This window comes from Arvicanthis niloticus, chromosome 23 (genome assembly GCF_011762505.2).
Source record: "Arvicanthis niloticus isolate mArvNil1 chromosome 23, mArvNil1.pat.X, whole genome shotgun sequence".
Taxonomy (NCBI): domain Eukaryota; kingdom Metazoa; phylum Chordata; class Mammalia; order Rodentia; family Muridae; genus Arvicanthis; species Arvicanthis niloticus.
In genome coordinates, this window is record NC_133430.1 from 4,556,477 (window position 1) to 4,578,145 (window position 21,669).

General features: G+C 37.7%; 1 gene segment (V, D, J or C); it reads left to right on the forward strand.

The window, feature by feature from the left end:
* Positions 1 to 21,055: 21,055 nt before the first annotated feature.
* The window catches only part of LOC143436697 (Ig gamma-2C chain C region-like), an 891,501-nt gene continuing 890,887 nt past the window's right edge, over positions 21,056 to 21,669 (forward strand). The window contains 2 exon segments of the C gene segment in view: positions 21,056 to 21,166; positions 21,249 to 21,555. Of these exon segments, the coding sequence occupies positions 21,403 to 21,555 (153 nt within the window).

The following is a 21,669-nucleotide window of genomic DNA, read 5'->3' on the forward strand; positions in this document are numbered from 1 at the left end:
TCATGGAATAATTTGGTTTCTCCATCAATAGTGATTGAGAGTTTTGCTGGGTATAGTAGTCTCGGCTGGCATTTGTGTTCTCTTAGGGCCTGTATGATATCAGTCCAGGATCTTCTGACTTTTATGGTCTCTTGTGAGAAATTTGGTGTAATTCTTATAGGTCTGCCTTTATATGTTACTTTACCTTTTTCCCTTACTCCTTTTAGTATCTTCTCTTTGTTCTGTATATTTGATGTTTTGATTACTATGTGACAGGAGGTGTTTCTTTTTTGGTCTAGTCTATTTGGAGTTCTGTAAGCTTCTTGTATATTTAAGTATATCTCTTTCTTTAGGTTAGGGAAGTTTTCCTCTATAATTTTGTTGAAGATATTTACTGGCCCTTTAAGTTGGGAGTCTTCACCTTCATCTATACATGTTATCCTTAGGTTTGGTCTTCTCATTGTGTTCTGGATTTCCTGGATGTTTTGTGTTAGGAGCTTTTTACATTTCACATTTTCTTTGACTGTTGTGTCTATGTTTTTTGTGGTATCTTCTTCACATGAAATTCTTTCTTCTATCTCTTGTATTCTGTTGGCGATTCTTGCGTCTATGACTCCTGATCTTTTCCCTAGGTTTTCTATCTGCAGAGTAGTCTCCCTTTGAGATTTCTTTATTGTTTCTTCTTCAGGTTTTAGATCCTGGACGGTTCTCTATAATTCCTTCACCTGTTTGGTTGTGTTTTCTTGTATTTCTTTAAAGGCTTCTACCTGTTTACCTGCGGTCTCCTCAAATTCTTTGAGAGTATTGTTTATGTATTTTTAAAAGTCCACCATCATCATCATGAGAAGTGATTTTATTTCTGAGTTCTGTTTATCTGGTAAGGTGTTGTTGGGCCTTGGATGAGGGGGAAGCGTGTACCACCTACATCCATTTACCATGCCATGAACAATAAAGGCTTTGAAAAACCGGACTCCATGTGTCGCCTGATCTGCCTGATCTGCCACCGTCAGGTTCCCAGCTTCTGGAATCCTGGGACCTTGCTGATGCAGCCGCCTGCCTGCCCACCACCGACAGCTGCATGAATGTGGGACCTTCAGGGTCGGGTGGGAAGCCCGCTGCCGAGACTCCGCCACTGGACTCCCTCCCTCCCGCCCGTGAGATTTCTTCCCCACATGGCATGGTATTCAGGACTTGCTATGGTGGGGGAACTGGGCTCTGGTGATACCAAGTAACTTTGGTTTCTGTTGTTTATGTTCTTTCGCTTGCCTTTCACCATTTGGTTAGCTGTAGTGCTACTCACAATCACTGGTTCTGACTGGAGTCTGCCTTTTCCAGTTATCTTGGTTGTGTCAGAACTCCTTGAGGTCCAAATGTATCTATGATCCTGAGCTCCAGCTGCTCTGGGTACAGTGGCTCCTCTAGGATGTTTAAGGATATGGTGTCTCTATAGTAGTAGGCCATCTAGGTGTTTGCTGTTCTGAATGTAGTTGCTCCTCTGTGATGTTTCAGGATATGGTGTCCCCTGCTCTGCAGCTCTGTGGGCCGTGTCCTCTCTAGGATGCCTGCAGCTCTGTGGTCCTTGATCTCTCTTGGTACTTCTGCAGCTCTGCTGTCTGTGACCTGCCTAGGGTGCTTCCAGACTCAGTTTCCAGAGGGGGAGTAGATGGGCTGGAAGACTGCTCCAGCCACCAGTATCTGGGTCAGGGGCTGATGGGGAGTCATAAGGAAGTATTCTTAATAGTGTCAAGGAATGGTGCTTGCCCATGTGTTGTATCTCAAATTGTGCTGGTTATTGGATGGCAGTTCCTCCAGTCTTTTTGACCTCACACATGCCTACATTTCTTGAATGCAGGATAAATTCATGTTTGAAAGGTGAGCATGGTTTGGTCTTTCTACTGACCCACTAGAGTTTCTGTCTGGTTTCAGGAGGTGTCCTCTTCAGGTACCATATCCCCCATGTAAGGAAGTATAGCTAGGACTACTCAAATGATTCTTGGGTGCCATCAGCTCTCTGTCTCATGCTGGAGATGTACCCCACTTCCTATCCACTGTTATTTGCAGATTTCCATTCATTCTCACAGTCTTCTGGTCATCTCTTCTGTCCCTCCCCATACCTTATCTTGAACCCCCATTTTCCCATCCCATCCCCTTCTCCCCCAGTTGCTTCCTTCCCTCTGAGGCTTACGACAATGTTATTCTACCTTCTAAGTGATATTCAATCATCATAGATACTGCTTTTCTTCTTGTTTCCCTTCTTTGATTTTATAGAATATGACATGGTACCTGTATTTTATCGCAAATATCCACTTATTTCAATACATACCATGCATGTCTTTCTGGGATTGGGTTTACTCACTTGGGATAAAATTCCTATGTTCTATCTATTTGCCTTTCAAAATTCATGATGTCTTTGCTTTTAACACCTGAGTAGTATTCCATTCTATTCATTGTTCAGTTGAGGAACATCGAGTTAGTGTTGTCTGTGGTCAAAACCATCATAAAAATAGATTTTTTTGTGTATCACAAATATGAAATTAAATAATAAGCACTTGTTGTATTCTTTCCATGTTCTTCAGTTTTACTTCTCTCAACTATTCTAGACAATCTTATGTTTAATACTTTCAAATCAGATCTCTGATTATGCAGTAGTAGGAAATGCAATCAAAATGTCCCTGTGCTCATAAAAATCTGTCTAGCCCTTACCCGACAGCTCTGGCAGAGGATGGAAGCCTTGAATTCAAAGGTCATTTCATTTTTTGATAGGATTGAGAACAGACAACTCAGCATGGCATTGGATCTAAGGTAAAAAGTTTTTGGTGATGTATAAAAATTGAAATTTAAATTTCTTTTGAGAATTTATCAAATAAATAATTTATACATATTGTCCCCACACAGATTTCTCTCATATACATATTTAATTTACACTCAAGTTCATGACTGCCTGACCATTAATTCTAATTTTTACATGTGTCTATATTTTTGTGTGTATGTTGTATATATATTGAGCCCAGTTATAGTTATGCTTTTTATTGGAGAATTGAGTCCATTGATATTGTGTACAGTTTTTACCTGTGTAAAATTGAAAGACCATGTGGACAAATGTTTGAGGAGGTCCTTGCTATTTGCTTGAGGATAAGAAGGAACCAAAAAAATATTCTCAAGTATAATTCAGAGTTCTATAATATAAACTTCTGATACATTATCTTGATTCATAATAAATATGAAATTATTTTCTAAATCTCACCAAGTCTTTAATGATTTGGGGAACTTAAAGCACAAGAGGAGAAGATAAAATTCCATTGATTTATCACATATCAGATGTATGGTGTCCTAAGAGAAATAGGACATTAAACACAGATTCAGTATACACATTGCAAAGCCTTAACTTAATTATTGGTGAAAAGCATGGAACAGACTCATCATCCAGTCTCTGATGTTTCTGGTGCAGGACTGGCTCACTAATGTCTCAGGTGACAAGCTAGCCAAGAATATCATGCACAACAAAGTGACAGATTAACAAGCTGACCCCTCAAAATGAAAAACATCCCAGAAGATAAAAAGGTGAGTGAATAAGCTAGACTAGTCCTGGAAACAGTCTTGAATGAGGGAAGACCTAATGTTTGATCAGGAAGTCTGGTGATTTGGCTCTGGATATTTAAATCAGCTTCAAGGAAGTAGGTCTGGGTTGAGGAATAAGGCATCAATGACTAACAGGCTTCCAACATCACTATAAAAAAAGTCCTCATTCTCTTGTTGTTATGTTTTCTCAATTTAAGAAAAAGCATACCTTTCAGGGAATGGAAAGTCTAAGGACAAAATGAAGTAATACGAACCACAAGTATATTAAGAAAATTCTTTTATGCCAGTTTAATCTTCATAATTTAGTTTCAAGATTCTCTTCTTGCTGTTGGTTGAGCTCACATATCACTACTGACATAATTGTATCTCTAAAGAAAAACATGTAGTTTAGAAAATAAATCTGTCATGTTACATCCTGCTGCAACAGTAAGACAAAATAATCTTTCAATGATTTCTACAATATGAATTAACATAAAGACATTCATCTTACTTATCTTTCAATTGCTGTTATAAAACACAATAGCCAAGGAAACTTATCAAAAAAGGTTTAATTTGGTTATTACCTTGAGATGGCTAAAGCATGACAGGACAGCATGTTAGCAAGCAGAAACCACATTTATCTGAGGGAAACTTGAAGATCATGATATGGCTTAGATAGGTTTTCCTTTTGGCTCTTTTAAAACATAATTCACAGAGAAGAGACTGTTTGTAAAAGGAGCATGCATAAAAGTGATATGTAGATATATGTGACAGTTTTCTGACTAGGATTATCTCTTGATTTCAGGCATACATAGTGAGTGCAGCTGGTAGAATCTGGAGGGAGCTTGGTACAGCCTTGAGTGTCTCTTGGACTCTCTTCTGAACCCTCTGGATTCACCTTCAGTGATTACTGAATAGACTGGATTCACCAAGCCCAAGAGAATGGGCTAGAGTGGTTATGACAGGAGTGCCAAACCTATGCAGAGTCTGTGAAGAACAATTTTCCATCTACAGGAAAAATTCTAAGAACTTATTATCTACAAATGCACAGTCTGAGAAAAAAGGACACTGCCATATATTACAGTGTGAGAGACATGATGAAGGAAAAAAAATTATGATCTCTGACACAAAACTCTCCACAAGGTGCTCATGGCCAGCAGGGGGCACTGGCACACAGGGAGCACAGATCAATAGAAGTGGAGTAGGAATGTGAACTGTAAAAATACTCTGAATATACTCAAATAAATGTCTTTAATTTTTATTGACATATTTAAATACAGAATGCATTCTTTTCACAACTTAGAGCAGAGCAGTAACAAGGCAGATGTAACTTCCCTGTGGGCACCAGGACCATATCCCAAGGAAGCTTCAAAACAACAATTAGTATTAAAAACAAATGAAGTTTGGGGTGGGTTATTAAATTTCACTGATGATTAAAACCCATGACATGGATTTCAGAAACACCTGTGAGAAACCAGGCCTAGGTGCATTGTGTAACCTTGAGAAAAGGGCTAGAAAATACATCCTAGGTTACAATATGCTCAGAATATTTGTTTGGAAAGAGTATTATGAATATGTTATAACTACTGTTAAATTTCACTTTCAGTTCTTGCCGTCCTTTGTGACTGAGATTTCTCAGTTGTACAAGTGGGAGATACTCACACTGTATGCATTAAAGCTATATCACATCCTATATTGATAGGGCATTTATCCTGTAAGGGATGTAAACATTTTTCTCTGCATGATTATGGTCAGTTCTTGCCCTGGGGTTAACTAGGAGACTTGTTCTTACATACTGGTATTGCTTGCAACAGCTTACCTCCTCAGGCTGCAGGAATGCATCTATCATTCCAGACTCACATGCTGTTGACACTCCTTTAATCATGTGATTTAACAGGTGCTACCATTGCATCACTCTAGCAGAGCCAAAGAGGAACTGAAGGAATAAAATAAAAGCAGAAAACACTTAGGCAATGTGTTTCATAAGTGTTGTTAGTAACATAAGTGAATATTTAGAAGTGTGTGAAAGCTGACTGTTAAAATGTTGCCTTTGCTACTGAAATTAAGGAAATGACCACTGATTCTAAGAATGTTCCTTTGAAGATACTGAAATAAAACTGTGACTTTTCTCACAGATTCATTAGTATCTTTAATTGTATTCATTTTCTATACAGCCTCTTGTAGATATTAGGAACTATTCATCAAAGGAGTTCTTCAGAATGAAACATATGTATTGCATTTAATAACAGACAATTAGATAGTCTCACTGTTTCATGACGAGACATACCTCCCACTGTGGGAAAAGATAGGAACTCTCATCTTTAGGGAGCCAGAGCATTGTAAAGATGGGTGACTTCCTGTGAGTGTTGGTGTCTCCCGCCTTCAGTTAATCCTACTTCTGCTTGATCATTTTAACACTCAGTCATTTCTTTTGTGGTAGTGAGGAGCTCACACATAACATGGTAAACAATGGAAGTGTAGGTAGGGATATTATAAATATACTTGGGCAGGCTCTTTATATCTATACCCATCACTCAGAGATTATCTTTCTTCAATATAGAGACAGTCTCTTTCTGTAACTCATAGGAGCTTCATTAGACAATATCTGCTTCAAAATCAGAATTCTATTGTCTTGGCATTTCAAAGGAGCCCACTATGATCAGGAAGATTCTAAAATCACCCACACCACGTAGTCATTGTGATAATCCTCAATCTGCTTCTGTGCTGCTCTGACCTTCAGAAAGCTGACAGAGCATTGCAAAAGGCCCCAGTGTCAATCATGAGCTGAAAGGACTGTGATAGAACAAACAGAGCATTAAATACACGATATAGAGTGAGATCAGATACAAAAAAGGAACTGTGGGTTACTCACTCATTTGTCTGCACAAATCACATAATTCTACCCTCACCTTTGAAAACCAAGAATGAATTGACTCAACAGGCAGATACCAGATATTCATTGAAAAAAATTAGTTTCTTTTTATAATTAAAAAAGAGCATAAAACAAATGAATAATAAATATTTTTTCAAGTTTTCAACATGTTGATCTATCAGGAAAATGTATATTTAAAAAGGTAGTTTCAGATTTCATCTAATCCAAAGAACACAGACATTTATTAAAGAAACAAATGACACAAAACACTGATGAGAAAGTGGAGAAAGAGGAAACACAATGCATGGTGGGTTTTATCTGTTGAATATGGCATTTTGTCTGAACAGTCTCCCAAAAAGTAAATATCACAAATGTAATGTTATTTACCTACATTACTACTGTACTCTAAGGACTCTCTACTGGAAATATAGCAGATCATCTGAGCAGCAATATCACAGTTTGCAAAGATTTAAGAAAGATGATAATACATATTATGAGTGGAAAAAGAGAAGAAAACTAGGAACAATTTGGACTTATTAATAAATCAGTAACTCAGAAACCCAAGTGTGAAAGGAAGGTTGTCACTGACTTGAAGTCTTAAAAACACAGGAGCAGGAAACTGTCTGTGGGTAGGTTGGTGTCTGATGGGATGGTTGCATCATATTTAGATGTGATTTCTACAGTACTTGTGCTATCTTATTCCAAACTCATACTATAGGAAGTCAGAGAGAGGGATAGTCTTATTTTAATAACCAAGTGAAGTCACTATCTCTCCTCCCCAGTTATGAAGGCAAAGCTGGCTCCTGCATGCAAATGCATCTTCTCCCTCTAAGTTATATTTCCTCCTGGGCTGTTACAGTTCTTATATCTCTCACTGAAGGCTGATCTCTGAAGATTAAAAGATGAGACTGTTGAGTCTTCTGTACCTGTTGACAGCCCTTCCTGGTGAGTGTTCCCATTTCACACATGTGTCATTAGATTTTTTTCAAAATGTGTGATTGACAGAATTAATTTTCTTCTCTGAAGGTATCCTGTCAGAGGTGCAGCTTCAAGAGTCAGGACCTGGGCTGGTGAAACCCTCTCAGTCACTGTCCCTCACCTGCTCTGTTACTGGCTACTCCATCACCAGTGGATTATTACTGGAAGCTGGATCCGGCAGATTCCCAGGAAATAAACTGGAGTATATGGGGTACATATAGCTACAGTGGTAGGCACTTACTACAACCCATCTCTCAAAAGTCGAATCTCCATCACTAGAGACACATCAAGAACCAGTACTTTCTGAAGTTGAATTCTGTGACTACTGAGGACACAGCCACATATTACTGTGCAAGACACACAGTGTGGAGACTCCCAGTGTGAGCCCAGACATAAACCTCTTTGTAGAGCAGCTCTGCACCAATAGGAGGCAGACAGCATTCACCAAACACAGGAAATCTACTTTAGAGTAGGGAAAAAACGATTCTTGCCCAAAACTGTGGCATGAGTCTCCAGCTGTACAGGAAGACATACTGGTGCTAAGATCTTCAGTTAATACAATGCTCACAGCTCACTAATCCTCCTTAAATTCTGAAACACCAGAGACTAAACCAAAACCCAGTATCTATATTGGTATCTAGAACCCAAGTGACCATTGCAGTTCACTGAACTCCAGAAACCCAGAAGCAACTGGAAAGCTCCAAAAGTCACTCAGAACAACAACAACAAAAAAAGCCAGTGGATTCACATTACTTCTTTTAAAGAGGCTCTGGGCACTAGAAAAACAGAGCACTCAGTCAAGAAGACAAAAGCAGACATAGAAACCAAAAGAAAATAATCAGCCGTCAAAGATAAACTCAGAATGTTTAACATGAACCTATAATACTCCTATAGACAGATGACTAGACACTAGAAAAAAAGTTAAATAACAACACCCAGGACAATATGTTAACACAGCTATCCAACTAAAGTAACCCCTGGATATTTCAATATAGCTTAAGTACAAGAACATTACCTTAGTTACCACCTTATGATGGTGATAATGTCCTTTAAAGTGGAAATGAAATAAACTCTTGACAAAAATCCAGTAAAAGACAATGTTGCCCCGCCCAAGTTCTCTCTCTTTCTCTCTGTCTCTCTCTCTCTCTCACTCTGTCTCTCTTTGTATCTCTGTCTCTATCTCTATCTTTCTATCACACTCTCAGGTACCAGGTGATGAAAGCATTGGTGATCATGTTGACAGCAGAAAGAAGGCCAAACTTAATTCTCTAGCACTCTTAAGAATGCCCAGCAAGAAACTCTGAATGCTTTTAATTCTTATTTTTTATTTTCCTTACTCACTTTATAGCCCATTCACTACCCACAATGTGGCTTCTCCCTTACACAATAATTCTACATTACTAACTTACCCTTCTCCTCTGAGGAGCTGGGCTTCCTCTTGTTTTCTCACTCCCACACCCTGAAAGTTCAAGTCTCTGTGAGGCTAGTTGTGTCCTCTTCTATGAAACCAAATGAAGCAGCCTAGATAGAGATAGATAGAGATAAAAGATAACCCCTTTTATAGACAAAAGCTTTTCATAAATATCCCTTCCAGTTCTGTACCCATATGAAAGTAAAGCTGCACATATGTTACACATGTTTAGGGATGCCTAAATCAAGATTTTTATATGTTTTGGTTAGAGGTGGACTTCTGAGAGTACAAAATATTCAGGATCATTGGTTCTGTTGGTCTTCCTCTGAAATTCCTATCCTATTCAGGGCCCAAAATCCTTCCTCATATTCTTCTAAAGAGCCCCTCAAAGCTCCATCCACTGTTTCCCTGTGGGTGACTGTATCTGAGTTAGCTGCTGGGTGAAACCTCCCAGAGGATAGTTTTGCCAGGCTCCTATCTGTAACCATAACAGAATATCATGAATAGTGTAAGGGATTGGTGCTTGAACAGGGGATGGATTTTAAGTCGGGCCAGTTATAGGTTGTCGATTACCTCAGTCTCTGCTCTGTCTGCAATGAAATCATTTCTTATAAACAAGATGAATTGAGGTTGAATATTCTGTGGGTTGGTTTGTTTCTCTATGGCTCCACTCTAGTTCCTGCCTAGCTACAGAAGGTGGCTTCTTCGAGTTCTGAATTAGTAATGTAGTGAGTCACAGCTAAAGTCACCCCATTGATTCTTGGGTAGGTAACATATCCCAGGTCTCTTTCTTGTAGATGCTACCAAATTCTTACCCCTAGCATTTGCAGATTTCTATTTATTTCCATGGCCTTCTAGCCATCTCAACTTCACATTCCTCTTCCCTAGAAGTTCTGTCTCTCTATCTGTTTCTTATGACTATTTATTTATTTATTTATTTATTTATTTATTTATTTTGGCTTCAAATATATTTTAATAAGGTGATGCTATATTAATGGTCCATTTCTCAGAAAACTCTTCCAGTTGAAGAAATCAGGACCAAATAATAGTACACTAATAAAAATGGACAGCATAACTACCTAAGATAGGCCAGGCTAAGTCCTACTGTCATACCTTCAACAAATAGCAACCCTGTTCCCAAGATTGTTCTAGGCCTATCAAGAAAATCTGTTTTATGGTGGTTTTGAACACCAGAGACACAAAAGTGATGTCCTTTTTCAAGAAAAAGATGGATGCAAGTTGACACAAGTTTTTTTTTAAGATATACTAAAATAAAAACTCTTAGAGAAATTGTGTCCTGTAGGACATGAAGGCATCATATATGAAATATAAGGGAACTGTATGTATACTGTAATCTCTGTGGACATGTGTCTGAATTCTTACCTGAGGGTGAATGGAGAAATGGAGGTAGATCATTAGAGGATGCTTAGGTTTTGTAGTATGTGTGGTAGTGTCTCTGGGGTTGAGGGGAATAAAGATGAGAATGTAAGTAAAACACGATGAGGGAAGAAAGAGAGAAAGAGAGAGAAAAAAGAGAGAGAAAGAGAGAGAGAGAGAGAGAGAGAGAGAGAGAGAGAGAGAGAGAGAGAGAGAGAGAGAAAGATGATAAATATTAATGAAGCTCTGAGTCCATTTTTCCAAATGAAACAGCTTGTCCAAAACGTTCTCTTGTTGTTGGGGTAATCTAAGGGTTCCATCTAGCATTATAGTGGTAGGTCCTGGAGGAGCTGGAAAAGGTGGCACAGGAGCAGAGGGCATTGTGCCTCTATTTAATTCCCAATTCTAAGTAAGGGAATTCATACCATGCATGTCCTTTTGAGACTGGTTTACCTTATTCAGGATGATATTGTTGAGTTTTCTCCACTTGTCTGTGAAATTCATATCTTGGTATTTAGCAGCTGAAATGTATTCCATTCTGTAGATGTACCATATTTTTTTGTCCATTCTTCAATGGAGTGACATGTAGGTTGTTTCCTCTTACTGGTTATTACAAATAAGGCTGCTGTGAACATTGCTGAAAAGTATTAGTGTGAGATGTTGGAATATTTATTGGGTATATTCCAAAAAGTGATATAATTGGGTCTGGAGCAGAACTATTTCCAGTATTCTGAGAAACTGCCAAATTATTTTCAAAAGTGATTGTACAGTAATTCACTCCCATTAAAAATGAAGAAGTGTTTCTCTTGCTCCACATCCTTGCCAGCATGTGCTAGCTCTTGAGTTTTTGAAGTATCCATTCTGATGGATGTAAGATACAACCTCAGTGATGTTTTGAATTACATTTACATAATTAAAGACTTTGAACATCCTTTTAACTGCTTCTTTCTTACTGGAGATTCCTCTGTCATGAATTCTGTTTAGTTCTATAGCCTTTTAAAAATAGAGCTATTTGAGTTTTTGGTGACTAAATTTTGGATTCTTTATGAATTTTACACTTAGGTATAGGGTTAGTGAAGATCCTTTCCCAATCTGTGGGCTGCTGATTTGTCCTATTGACAGTGTCCTTTGCCTTACAGAAGCTTTGTAATTTCATTAGGTACAACTTATCAATTGTTGATCTTAGAGTCTGAGCCTTTTGTGTTTTGTTCAGAAAATCATCTCCTGTACTATGAGTTCAAGTGTATTTTCCAATTGCTCTTGTGGAGATATATCCAGTTTTATCATAAAGCTCTTGATCCTGTTGAACCTCAGTTTCATACAGAGTCATAAGTATGAATCCATTTTCATTCTTCTACATATAGACACCCATAGTAGGCCAGTAATATTTTTTTTTGAAGATGAGTATATGTTTCCTTCAGATTGTTTTGACCTATTTTTCAAAAATCAGTGTTCAGTTATTGTGTGTGTCTATTTTGGGGTGTTGATTCAGTTCCATCAATCAATGTTTCTCTTTCTATACCAAATTCATGCAGTTTTTATCTCAATTTCTCTGTAATACAGCTTGAGATCAGGGACAGTGATTCCCCAGAAAGGTCTTTTATTGTTCAGGGTTGTTTTGGCTATTCTGGATTTTTTGTTTTTTCTATATAAAGTTGAAAATTGCTCTTGTGATCTCTACAAGTTGGAATTTTAATGGGGATTAGATTAAATCTGTTGATTGCTTTTGGTAAGATGGATATTTTCGCTATGTTAATCCTATTCATCCTGGAGCATGAGAGATCATTTTATCTTCTTGGTATCTTTTTTCTTTAGGGCCTTGAAGTTCTTGTCATACAAGTCTTTCAGTGGCTTAATTATTTTACATTATATGTTGCTATTATAGAAGGACTTGTTGAGCTAATTTCGTTCTAAGCCAGAATATCATCTGAATAAAGGAGCGCTATTGATTTCTTTGATTTAATTTTGTATCCAGCCACCATGCTGAAGGTGTTTATTAGCTGTCGAATTTCTCTGGTAAAATTTTATGATGTCCTTATATATACTATCATATCATCTGCATTTACTATGCTGAGGCCTCTTCCTTTCTAATATGTGTCTTCTTAATCTCTTTTTGTTGTTTTATTGCTCCTGCTAGAACTTCAAGTACTATATTGAATAGATAAGAAACAGGGCTGTCTGTCTTGTCACTTATTTTGATAGTTTTCTCTACATCTAGGTTGCCATCATCTATTGGATGGCTGTATATGATTTGAATATATATATATATATATATATATATATATATATATATATATATTCTGTATCTCCTATTCTCAAATATCTTAAACAGAAAGATGTGTTGAGGTTTTATTAATGGTTTATAAGCATCTAAGGAGACAATAATTTGTTTTTTCTTTCACAATGTTTATATGGTAGATTATGTTGATAAATTTTCATAAACTGTAACCATCCATACATCACTAGGATGAATCCTACTTGATCTTGAAGGGTAATGTCTTTGATGTGTTTCTGGATTCAGTTTGAAGAGTATTTTATTAAGCATTTTTGCATCAATGTTCACAAGAGAAATTGTTCTGAAATTCTCTTTGTTTGGTCTTTTTGTGGTTTATGTATCAGGGTCACTGTAGCCTCATAGAATGAGTTTTGACGGTGTTCCTTCTGTTAATATTTGTGAAATAATTGAGGATTATTCATATTAACTCTTCTTTGTAATTCTCTAGTACAAGTCCTGCACTAAAACCATTTGGCTCTGGGCTTTTTTGATATGTGTGAAGGGCAGACTTTTAATGATTTTTTCTAGTCATTTAGGGTTTTCTAGGCTGTTTCAATGCATACTGGGTGTGTGGGAATTAGAGGATGGGGAGGTGGGAGTGGGGGTGAATAAGGGCAACATCGTCATGGAAGCAGGAGAAGGAAAGGGATAGGCAGTTTCTGAGAGGGGGAAATGGGGTTTAAGGGATAACATCTGAAATGTATATAAAATGTCCATAAAAGAAGAAAAGAAAAATGTTTAGGATATCTTGATTGAAATTAGGTAACTGATATTAGTCTAGAAAAGCATCCCATTTTTCCTCTACTTTTCAATGTAATCAAGGACAAGCTTTTAACATAAACCTAATGATTCTTTGAATCTCCACAGTGTCAGTTGTTATGTCTCCCATTTCTTTGCAGATTGTGATTATTGGATACTGTCTCTCTGCCCTTTAGTTTGGTCTAATGGTTTTTCTATCTTCTTAATTTTCTCAAAGAACCAGCTCTTATTTTCATTGATTCTTTAAACTGTTTTCTCAGGTTTCCTGACTGATTGATTTCAGCTCCTGATTTTGATTGTTTCTACCTTTTACTCCCCCTTGGTATGTATGCTTCTTTTTTCAACCATCATTCAATACTAAAGACCATCACAAAGGAGGAAAAAGACAGAATGTAAAACCCAGAAAGTGGATTTGAAAGATATGAAACTCTGTCTCCAGGGACTTATATATTTCCACTGCACAAATGAACTCACAGCACCCATACAAACCATCACAACCACAGCATGATAGCCAAGAAATGTCTGAGCAAGTACAGTACCTCCTGGCAAATTTGATAATATTAGTGTATATATCTGAGATCCATCAAGTAGAAGAGAACTGAACTCCAAAATATGTCTTGCATAGTAGATACACATGCCTAGGCATATAGATGCTTTGAATGTATACAGCAAAGGAGAGAGAGTAAATTTAAGAAAAAGGTTTTACAATATACATTGGGAATTCTGTACTTTTTGGCTAATATCCACTTTTTTGTGAGCACACACCATGCATGTCCTTTTGAATCTGAAGTTTCCTCTCTAAGGGATAGTTTCTGGTTTCATCCATTTGCCTGAAAAATCTCATGATGTCCTCATTCTTAATAGCTGAGTACTATTCCATTGTGTATATGAACCACATTTTTAAATACATTCTTCTGTATGTCATGTCTGAGTTGTTTCCAGCTTCTGCTATCACAAATAATGCTGCTATGAATCATAAGTGGAACAAGTACCCTGTGACATGTTGGGTCATATTTTGGGTATATGCCCACAAGTGGTATAGATTCATCTTTAGGTACAATAAGTTCTAATAAGTGAAGGGCTCAAGTATGAATGCCTCAATCCATGTGGGAGGGAGAAGAAAGTAATCAAAGCAGGGGAAGGATAGAGGGATCTTGAAGAAGTTACAGGCAGAAAAAGAGAGTAACATGATCAGGTGTTGTGGGTGGAACAGGAATGAAGCCCTGAGATCAAGCAGAAAGAACTGACACAGCCAACCTCAGGAGGTAGAAGGTTTTGAGACCTTCTATAATGTAACAGAGACCTAGAAGGTGAGAGGATTTCAGAACTCAGATGTAGGGACCTTAGATAAAATGACCATGCATTGGGGAGAAGGAACTTGTAGAATCCACCTCCAGTAAAAAAGAGTGGACATCAATTGGAGAGAAGGGATTGTCATGCCACAGTCAAAAACCCTGATGTAGAATTGTTCCTGCCTTAAAAAACTTCAAAAAAATCAAGAAGAGACTGAGAAAAAAAAAAAGGTCTAGTGACAGGTCCAAATTGAGATCCAGCTATGGGGAAGGCCCAAAGGCATGATACTATTACTGATGCTATGATATGCTTACAAACAGGGGCCTATCATGACTGCCCCCGAGAGGCCAAACGAGAAGTTGAAGAGTTAGATGCAGTGATTTACAACCCAACCAAAGGACAGAAGTTGGTGATTCTTTTGTTGAGTTAGTGAAAAGCTGGAAGAAGCTGAGAAAAAGGGTGATGTCTTACAAAGACCAGCAGTGTCAACCAACCTGGACCCCTGTGATCTCTCACACACTGAGCCAACAACCAGGCAGCTTTCACCAACTGATATGAGACCCCAACAAATATACAGAAGAGAATTCATGGGTCTGGACTCACTCAGAGAAGATGCCCTAAGCATGGAGAGACTTAGGATCTCTGGGAGTGGGAAGGTCTAGTGCTCTGTGGGGGTGGGGAATCCTATTGGATATGGAAGACAGAGAAGAGTTGTGGGATGAGAACCAGTAGGAGAGTAGACCAGAGGGAGATCAAATCTGGACTGTAAAAAAAAGATTAAAGGAAAAATAAACATGATGTGGAAGCACTCTGTTTTTTAAAAAGCATAAGAAGTGTTGGGTATGTGAGAAGACATGAATACATGGGAGGTTGAACCTGTGTAACAGTTTTTACCTGTATAAAATTGAATGACACCCACCTTTACAAATGATTGAGGAGGTTCTTGGTATTAGTTTGAGGATAAGAAGGTCAACAAAATCACATTCCCAAGGAGTTCAGAGTTCTATAATATAATCTATTGATGCATTATCTTGATTCATAATAAATATGAAATTATTTTCTAAGTCTCAACAAATCTTTAATGATTTTGGGAACTTACATGTAATAAAAGCACAGGAGGAGAAGCTAAAATTTCATTGAATTATCACATATTAGATGTATGGTGTCCCCAGGAAAATAGGACATTAAACACAGATTTCCTATACACATATCAAAGCCTTAAATTAATAATTTGCTGAAAAGCATGGGACAGCCCTATCATCCAGTCTCTGATGTCTCTGGTGCAGGTGTGGCTTGCTGGATATCTCAGGGGACAAGCTAGGCAAGAATATCATGCACAACAAAGTGACAGTTTAACAAGTTTCCTCCAAAAATGAAAAACATCCCAGAAGAAAAAAGGTGAGCAATAGCTGGACAGCCCTGGAAACAATCATGAAGAGAGAAGCATAATTTTTTAGCACAAAATCTGGTGATTTGGCTCTGGATGTTTAAGCAGCTTCAAAGAAGTAGATCTGGGTTAAGGAATAAGGCATTAACAAATAACAGGCTTCAATCATCCCAATAAAACAACTCCTCTACTCTTGTTATTTTTTCTCAAATTTAAGAAAAAGCATACCTTTCAGGAAATGGAAAGTGTAGGGTCAAAATGAAAGTAATACCACCACACGAATATTAAGAGAATTCTCCTTATGCCAGTTAATCTTCATACTTAATTTAAAATTTTTCTTCTTGTCTTGGTTGAGCTCACATCTCACTACTGACATAATTTTATCTCTAAAGAAAAACATGTGATTTAGAAAATAAATCTGTCATGTTATACATCCTGCTTAAACCAGAAAAAATAATCTTTCAATGACTTCTACAATATAATTCAATAAAAACATTGTCTTTACTTGTAAATTGCTACTATAAAAACACAATAGCCAAGGACATGTATCAAATAAGATTAAACTTGGTTCATACCTGGAGATGGCTAAAGCATGACAGGACAGCCTGTTAGCAAGCAGAAACTATATTAGCTGGGGAAATTGAAGATCATGTTATGATGAACAAGTAACAAGTAGAGTTATGGAACTTTGAGAATAATGTAAGTCATTGGAAGTCTTAATTCTGCCATCAATAACATATTGTGTCAAAAAGAAACAGGCAACCTAATCCTTCTTAGGGAGTTTCACCACTGCTATCAGTTCCCCTCTTTCTTCCTCAGGAGCATCCTCCATGCAATAAAAACCAACCAGCACAAGGCTGAAGGCCCAGTATTGAAAATAAGCTGTCATGTCATTCTCACAGTAGCCTTCTTCAGGGTGTGTGTGTCCTAAATGTGCTATTGTGTTTTGTGTATTCTCCCTGCTGTTAGTTTCAGAGAGATATTCCAGGCGGCTGCCAGTCTCCTATCATTTATTTGGAATCTCAAAGGCATCCACTGGTATGAACTCAGCAGCTATCAGGTTCTCTGCTTTTATTGATTGGCCCCAAGTAGGCAGACAGCCATGGCTACAAAATAAAATTTTATGTCTCCGTTGGTATATATGTGCTGTATTAATTCTTTTCACCAAAAATATTCTTTCTATTCCAGGTGATAATGTATATATATATATAATATATATATATATATATATATATATAGACTAAAAGATAATACTGATTCAAAAAAGATAATACTGATTCAAAAGTGATAGAAAGACAAAAGATAGTTTCATAAATAATGAAATGTGAGTCAACAAAGTCATGGGACAGAATAAATGTCTCATCACCAGGGCAATGAAACTTACAGTCACAAAGAGATATCACATTATATGTAGATGTATTCAGGTAAAATATATCTTCATGTCACGGCTATGTTGATGGTTACACAAGGTTCCATGTGTATGGATGCTTAGAATGTGAGATTGTAAATGTGTAGTCATCTGCTGTCAAGAAATATTGCTTCAAAAATATGTATTCATATTTTCATGAACTGAAATAAAACAAAATCAAAAGGTCTCCCATCACACTGAGGGCGATTTTAAAACTTCATTAGACAAGACTGACTCTTGACCAAGTGCTTGTCTCAGAAGAAGCTGTACACAGCAAGGAGAAGTATTAAATCCAAACACTGGGGCTCATACTGCCAGACCTGAGCATAATCTGGAAAGATGGCACGTGTGTGATGCTATTTAAATTTCATATTTATAAAAGACATGACATAAATAAATGTAATTGTCATAATGGTCAATGATCAACATGACCTATTGCATTTCTGTCAGACCACTGTGGTCTCAAGAGATTTCCACCCCACAGCTCACTACATAGGAAGATGTGATGCAAATAGGGGATTCTGCTACTCATCAAAACCAGCCAAGTGCTGAGCCTCACCTGTGGCAAGTGTAGCTGAGCCCTGAACTTCAGCCAGGTTTTCCCTCTTAGTGACTAGCACTGAAATAGACTACAACTCTATGGAGTTGGGACTTAGATGGGTTTTCCTTGTGGCTTTTTTAAAACATAATGCACAGAGAAGAGACTCTGTTTGTATAAGAGGGCATGCATAAGAATAATAGTACATATATGTGACAGTTTTCTGACTAGGATTATCTCTGCTTTCTGGCATACATGGTGAAGGCAAGCTGGTAGAATCTTGAGGGAGTTTTATACAGCCTTGAGTGATTCTTAAATACTCTTCTGAAGCCTACGGACTCACCTTCATTAATTACTGGATAGAGAAGATTCACCATACCACAGAGAAGTGGCTAGAGTGGTTATGATAGGAGTGCCAAACCTAATCAGAGTCTGTGAAGAACAATTTGCCATGCACAGAAAAAAAAATTCTATGAACTCATTGAATGTACAAGTGCATAGTCTGAGAAATTAGGACACTGCCATATACTACAGTGTGAGAGACATGGTGAGGAAATGTAAATTGTGAGCTCCAGCACCAAACTCTCCACAAGGATGCTCATGGCCAGAAGGGGTGCACTGGCAAACAGGTAGCTACAGGTCAATAGAAGTGGAGTAGAAATGTGAATGGTAAAATACTCTGTCTGAATAGTTTCAAATAAATTCATCTTTAATTCTTATGGACATCTTTAAACTGCAGAGTACATTCTTTTCACAACATAGTGCAGAGTCACTAACAAGACAGATGTGACTTCCCTGTGGGCACCAGGACCTCATCCTGAGGAAGCATGCAACTAACAATTAGTATTAAAAACAAGTGAAGTTGGGGGTGGGGTTAATTTCATTGATGATTGAAAACCCATATCATGAATTTTCAGAAATACCTGTGAGAATCCAGGCTTATGTTAATTATGTCCTTTGAGAAAGGCTGAAAAATACATCCTAGGGTAAAATATGCTCAGAATATCTGTTTCGAAATAGTATGAATATAGTATAACTAATGTTAAACTTCCCTTTCAGCTCAGTTGTATTCTGCCATCCTTTGTGACTGAGATTTGACAGTTGTTCAAGCGGCAGATACTCACTCTGTATGCATTAAAGCTACAGAGCATCTATATTGATAGGGCATTTTTCCTGTAAGGGATGTACACATTTTTCTCTGCAAGGATTAATGGTCTGTTATTGCCCTGAGTTTAACTAGGAGACTTGTTCTTACATCACTAGTATTGCTTGCAAAAGCTTAGCTCCTCAGGCTGCAGGGAATGCATATCTCACTCCTTACTCACTATGGTGTTGGCACTCTTTAGTTATGTGATTAAACAGGTGTACCCATTGCACCATTCTAGCACAACCAAGGAAAACTGAAGAAATAAAAAAGCAGAAAACTCTTAGGCAACGTGTTTCCCAAGTGTTGTTAGAAACATAAGTGAATATTTAGATGTGTGTGAAAGCTGACTATTAAAATGTTGCCATTGCTGCTGAAATTAAGGAAATAACCACAAATGCTAAGAATGTTTCCTTTGAAGATACTTAAATAAAACTGTGATTTTTCTCATAGATACATTAGTACCCTTGATTGTCTTCATTTTTATAAAGCCTCTTGTAGACATTAGGAAATTTCATCAAAGGAGTTCTTCAGAATAAAATATATTTATGGTGTTTAGTAAGAGACTATACAATAGTCTCATTGTTTTATGAATTGGACCACACCTCCCACTGTGAAAAAGGATAGAAACTCTCACTTTTAGGGAACCAAAGCAGTGAGAAGATGTGTGAATTCCTGTGAGGTGTTGGTGTCTTCCTCCTGCAGTTAATCCTACTTCTGCTTGATCATTTTAACATCCAGTCATTTCTCTTGTGGGAGTGAGGAGCTCACACATTCCATGATAAATGATGGAAGTGTAGTTATGGATACTATTAATCTATATGTGCAGGCTCTTTATATCTACAACCATTACCAAGAGACTATTATTCTGAAATGTAGAGACAGTCTATTGCTGTAACTCATAGGAGCTTCAACAGACATGTATCCATTCTAAATATAATATATCATGTCAGAATTCTATTGTCCTTGGCATTTCAAAGGAGCCCACTATGATCAGGAGATCCCAAAATCACCCACACCACAGAGTCATTGTGATGTTCCTAAATCTGCTTCTGTGCTGCTCTGACCTCTCAGAAATCTGACAAAGCATTGCAAAAGGCTCCAGTGTCAATCCGGAGCTGAAAGGACTGTAATGGATCAAACAGAGAGAGCATTTCATAGATGATATAGATCGACATCAGATACATATAGAGTGAGATGAGATACAAAAAAGGAACTATGGGTTATTCTCTCCTTTTTCTGCACAAACCACATAACTCTGCTCTCACCTTTGAAAGCCAAGATTAATTCACTGAACAGGCATATAACAGATATACGTTAAAAAATTTAGTTTCTTTTATAATGGAAAAAGAGCCTAAGACAAATGAATAGTACATACTTTTTTCAAGTTTTCAACATGTTTATCTATGAGGAAAATGTAAAATAATTAGTTAGTTTGATATTTCATCTAACCCAATGAACAGAGACACTGATCAAAGAAACAAATGACACAAAACACTGATGTAAATGGAGAAAGTGTAAACACAGTGCATGGTGGGTTTCACCTGATGTAGTTCCTATAGGCATTTTGTCTGAACAGTCTTCCAAAATAGAAAAATCACAGATGTAATGTTATTTACCTACATTACTACTGAACTCTAGCTCAGCACTTTCTACTGCAAATATAGAAGATCATCTGAGCAGCAATATCACAGTTTGCAAAGATTTAAGAAAGATGATAACACATACTATGAGTGGGAAAAGAGAAGAAAACTAGAAAACATGTGCACTTATTACTAAGAAAGGAATAACTCAGAAACGCAAGTGTGAAAGGAAGGATGGCACTGACTTGAAGCATTAAAAGCACAGGAGCAGAAAACAGTCTGTGGAGAGGTTGGTCTCTGAATCGGGTGGTAGGATCATATCTAGATGTGATTTCTACAGTACTTGTGCTATCTCATTCCAAACTCATACAATAGCAAGTCAGAGAGAGGGATGGTCTTATTTTAATAACCAAGTGAAGTCACTATCTCCCCTCCCCAGTTATGAAGGCAAAGCTGGCTCCCTGTATGCAAATGCATCTTCTCCCTCTAAGTTATATTTCCTCCTGGGCTGTTGCAGTTCTTATATCTCTCACTGAAGGCTGATCTCTGAAGATTAAAAGATGAGACTGTTGAGTTCTTCTGTACCTGTTGACAGCCCTTCCTGGTGAGTGTTCCCATTATCATACATGTGTCATGAGGGTTTTTCAAAATGTGTGATTGACATAATTGATTCTTCTTCTCTGAAGGTATCCTTTCAGATGTGCAGCTTCAAGAGTCAGGACCTGGGCTGGTGAAACCCTCTCAGTCACTGTCCCTCACCTGCTCTGTCACTGGCTACTCCATCACCAGTGGATATTACTGGAGCTGGATCCGGCAGTTCCCAGGAAATAAACTGGATATATGGGCCTCATAGACTCCGGTGGTAGCACTGGCTACAACCCATCTCTCAAAAATCGAATCTCCATCACTAGAGACACATCCAAGAACCAGTACTTTCTGAAGTTGAATTCTGTGACTACTGAGGACACAGCCACATATTATTGTGCAAGAGACACAGTGTTGAGTCTCCAGTGTGAGCTCAGACATAAATCTCTTTGTCGAGCAGCTCTGTACCAGTAGGGGAAAGACAGCATACGCCAACCACAGGAATGTACTGTTAGAGTAGAG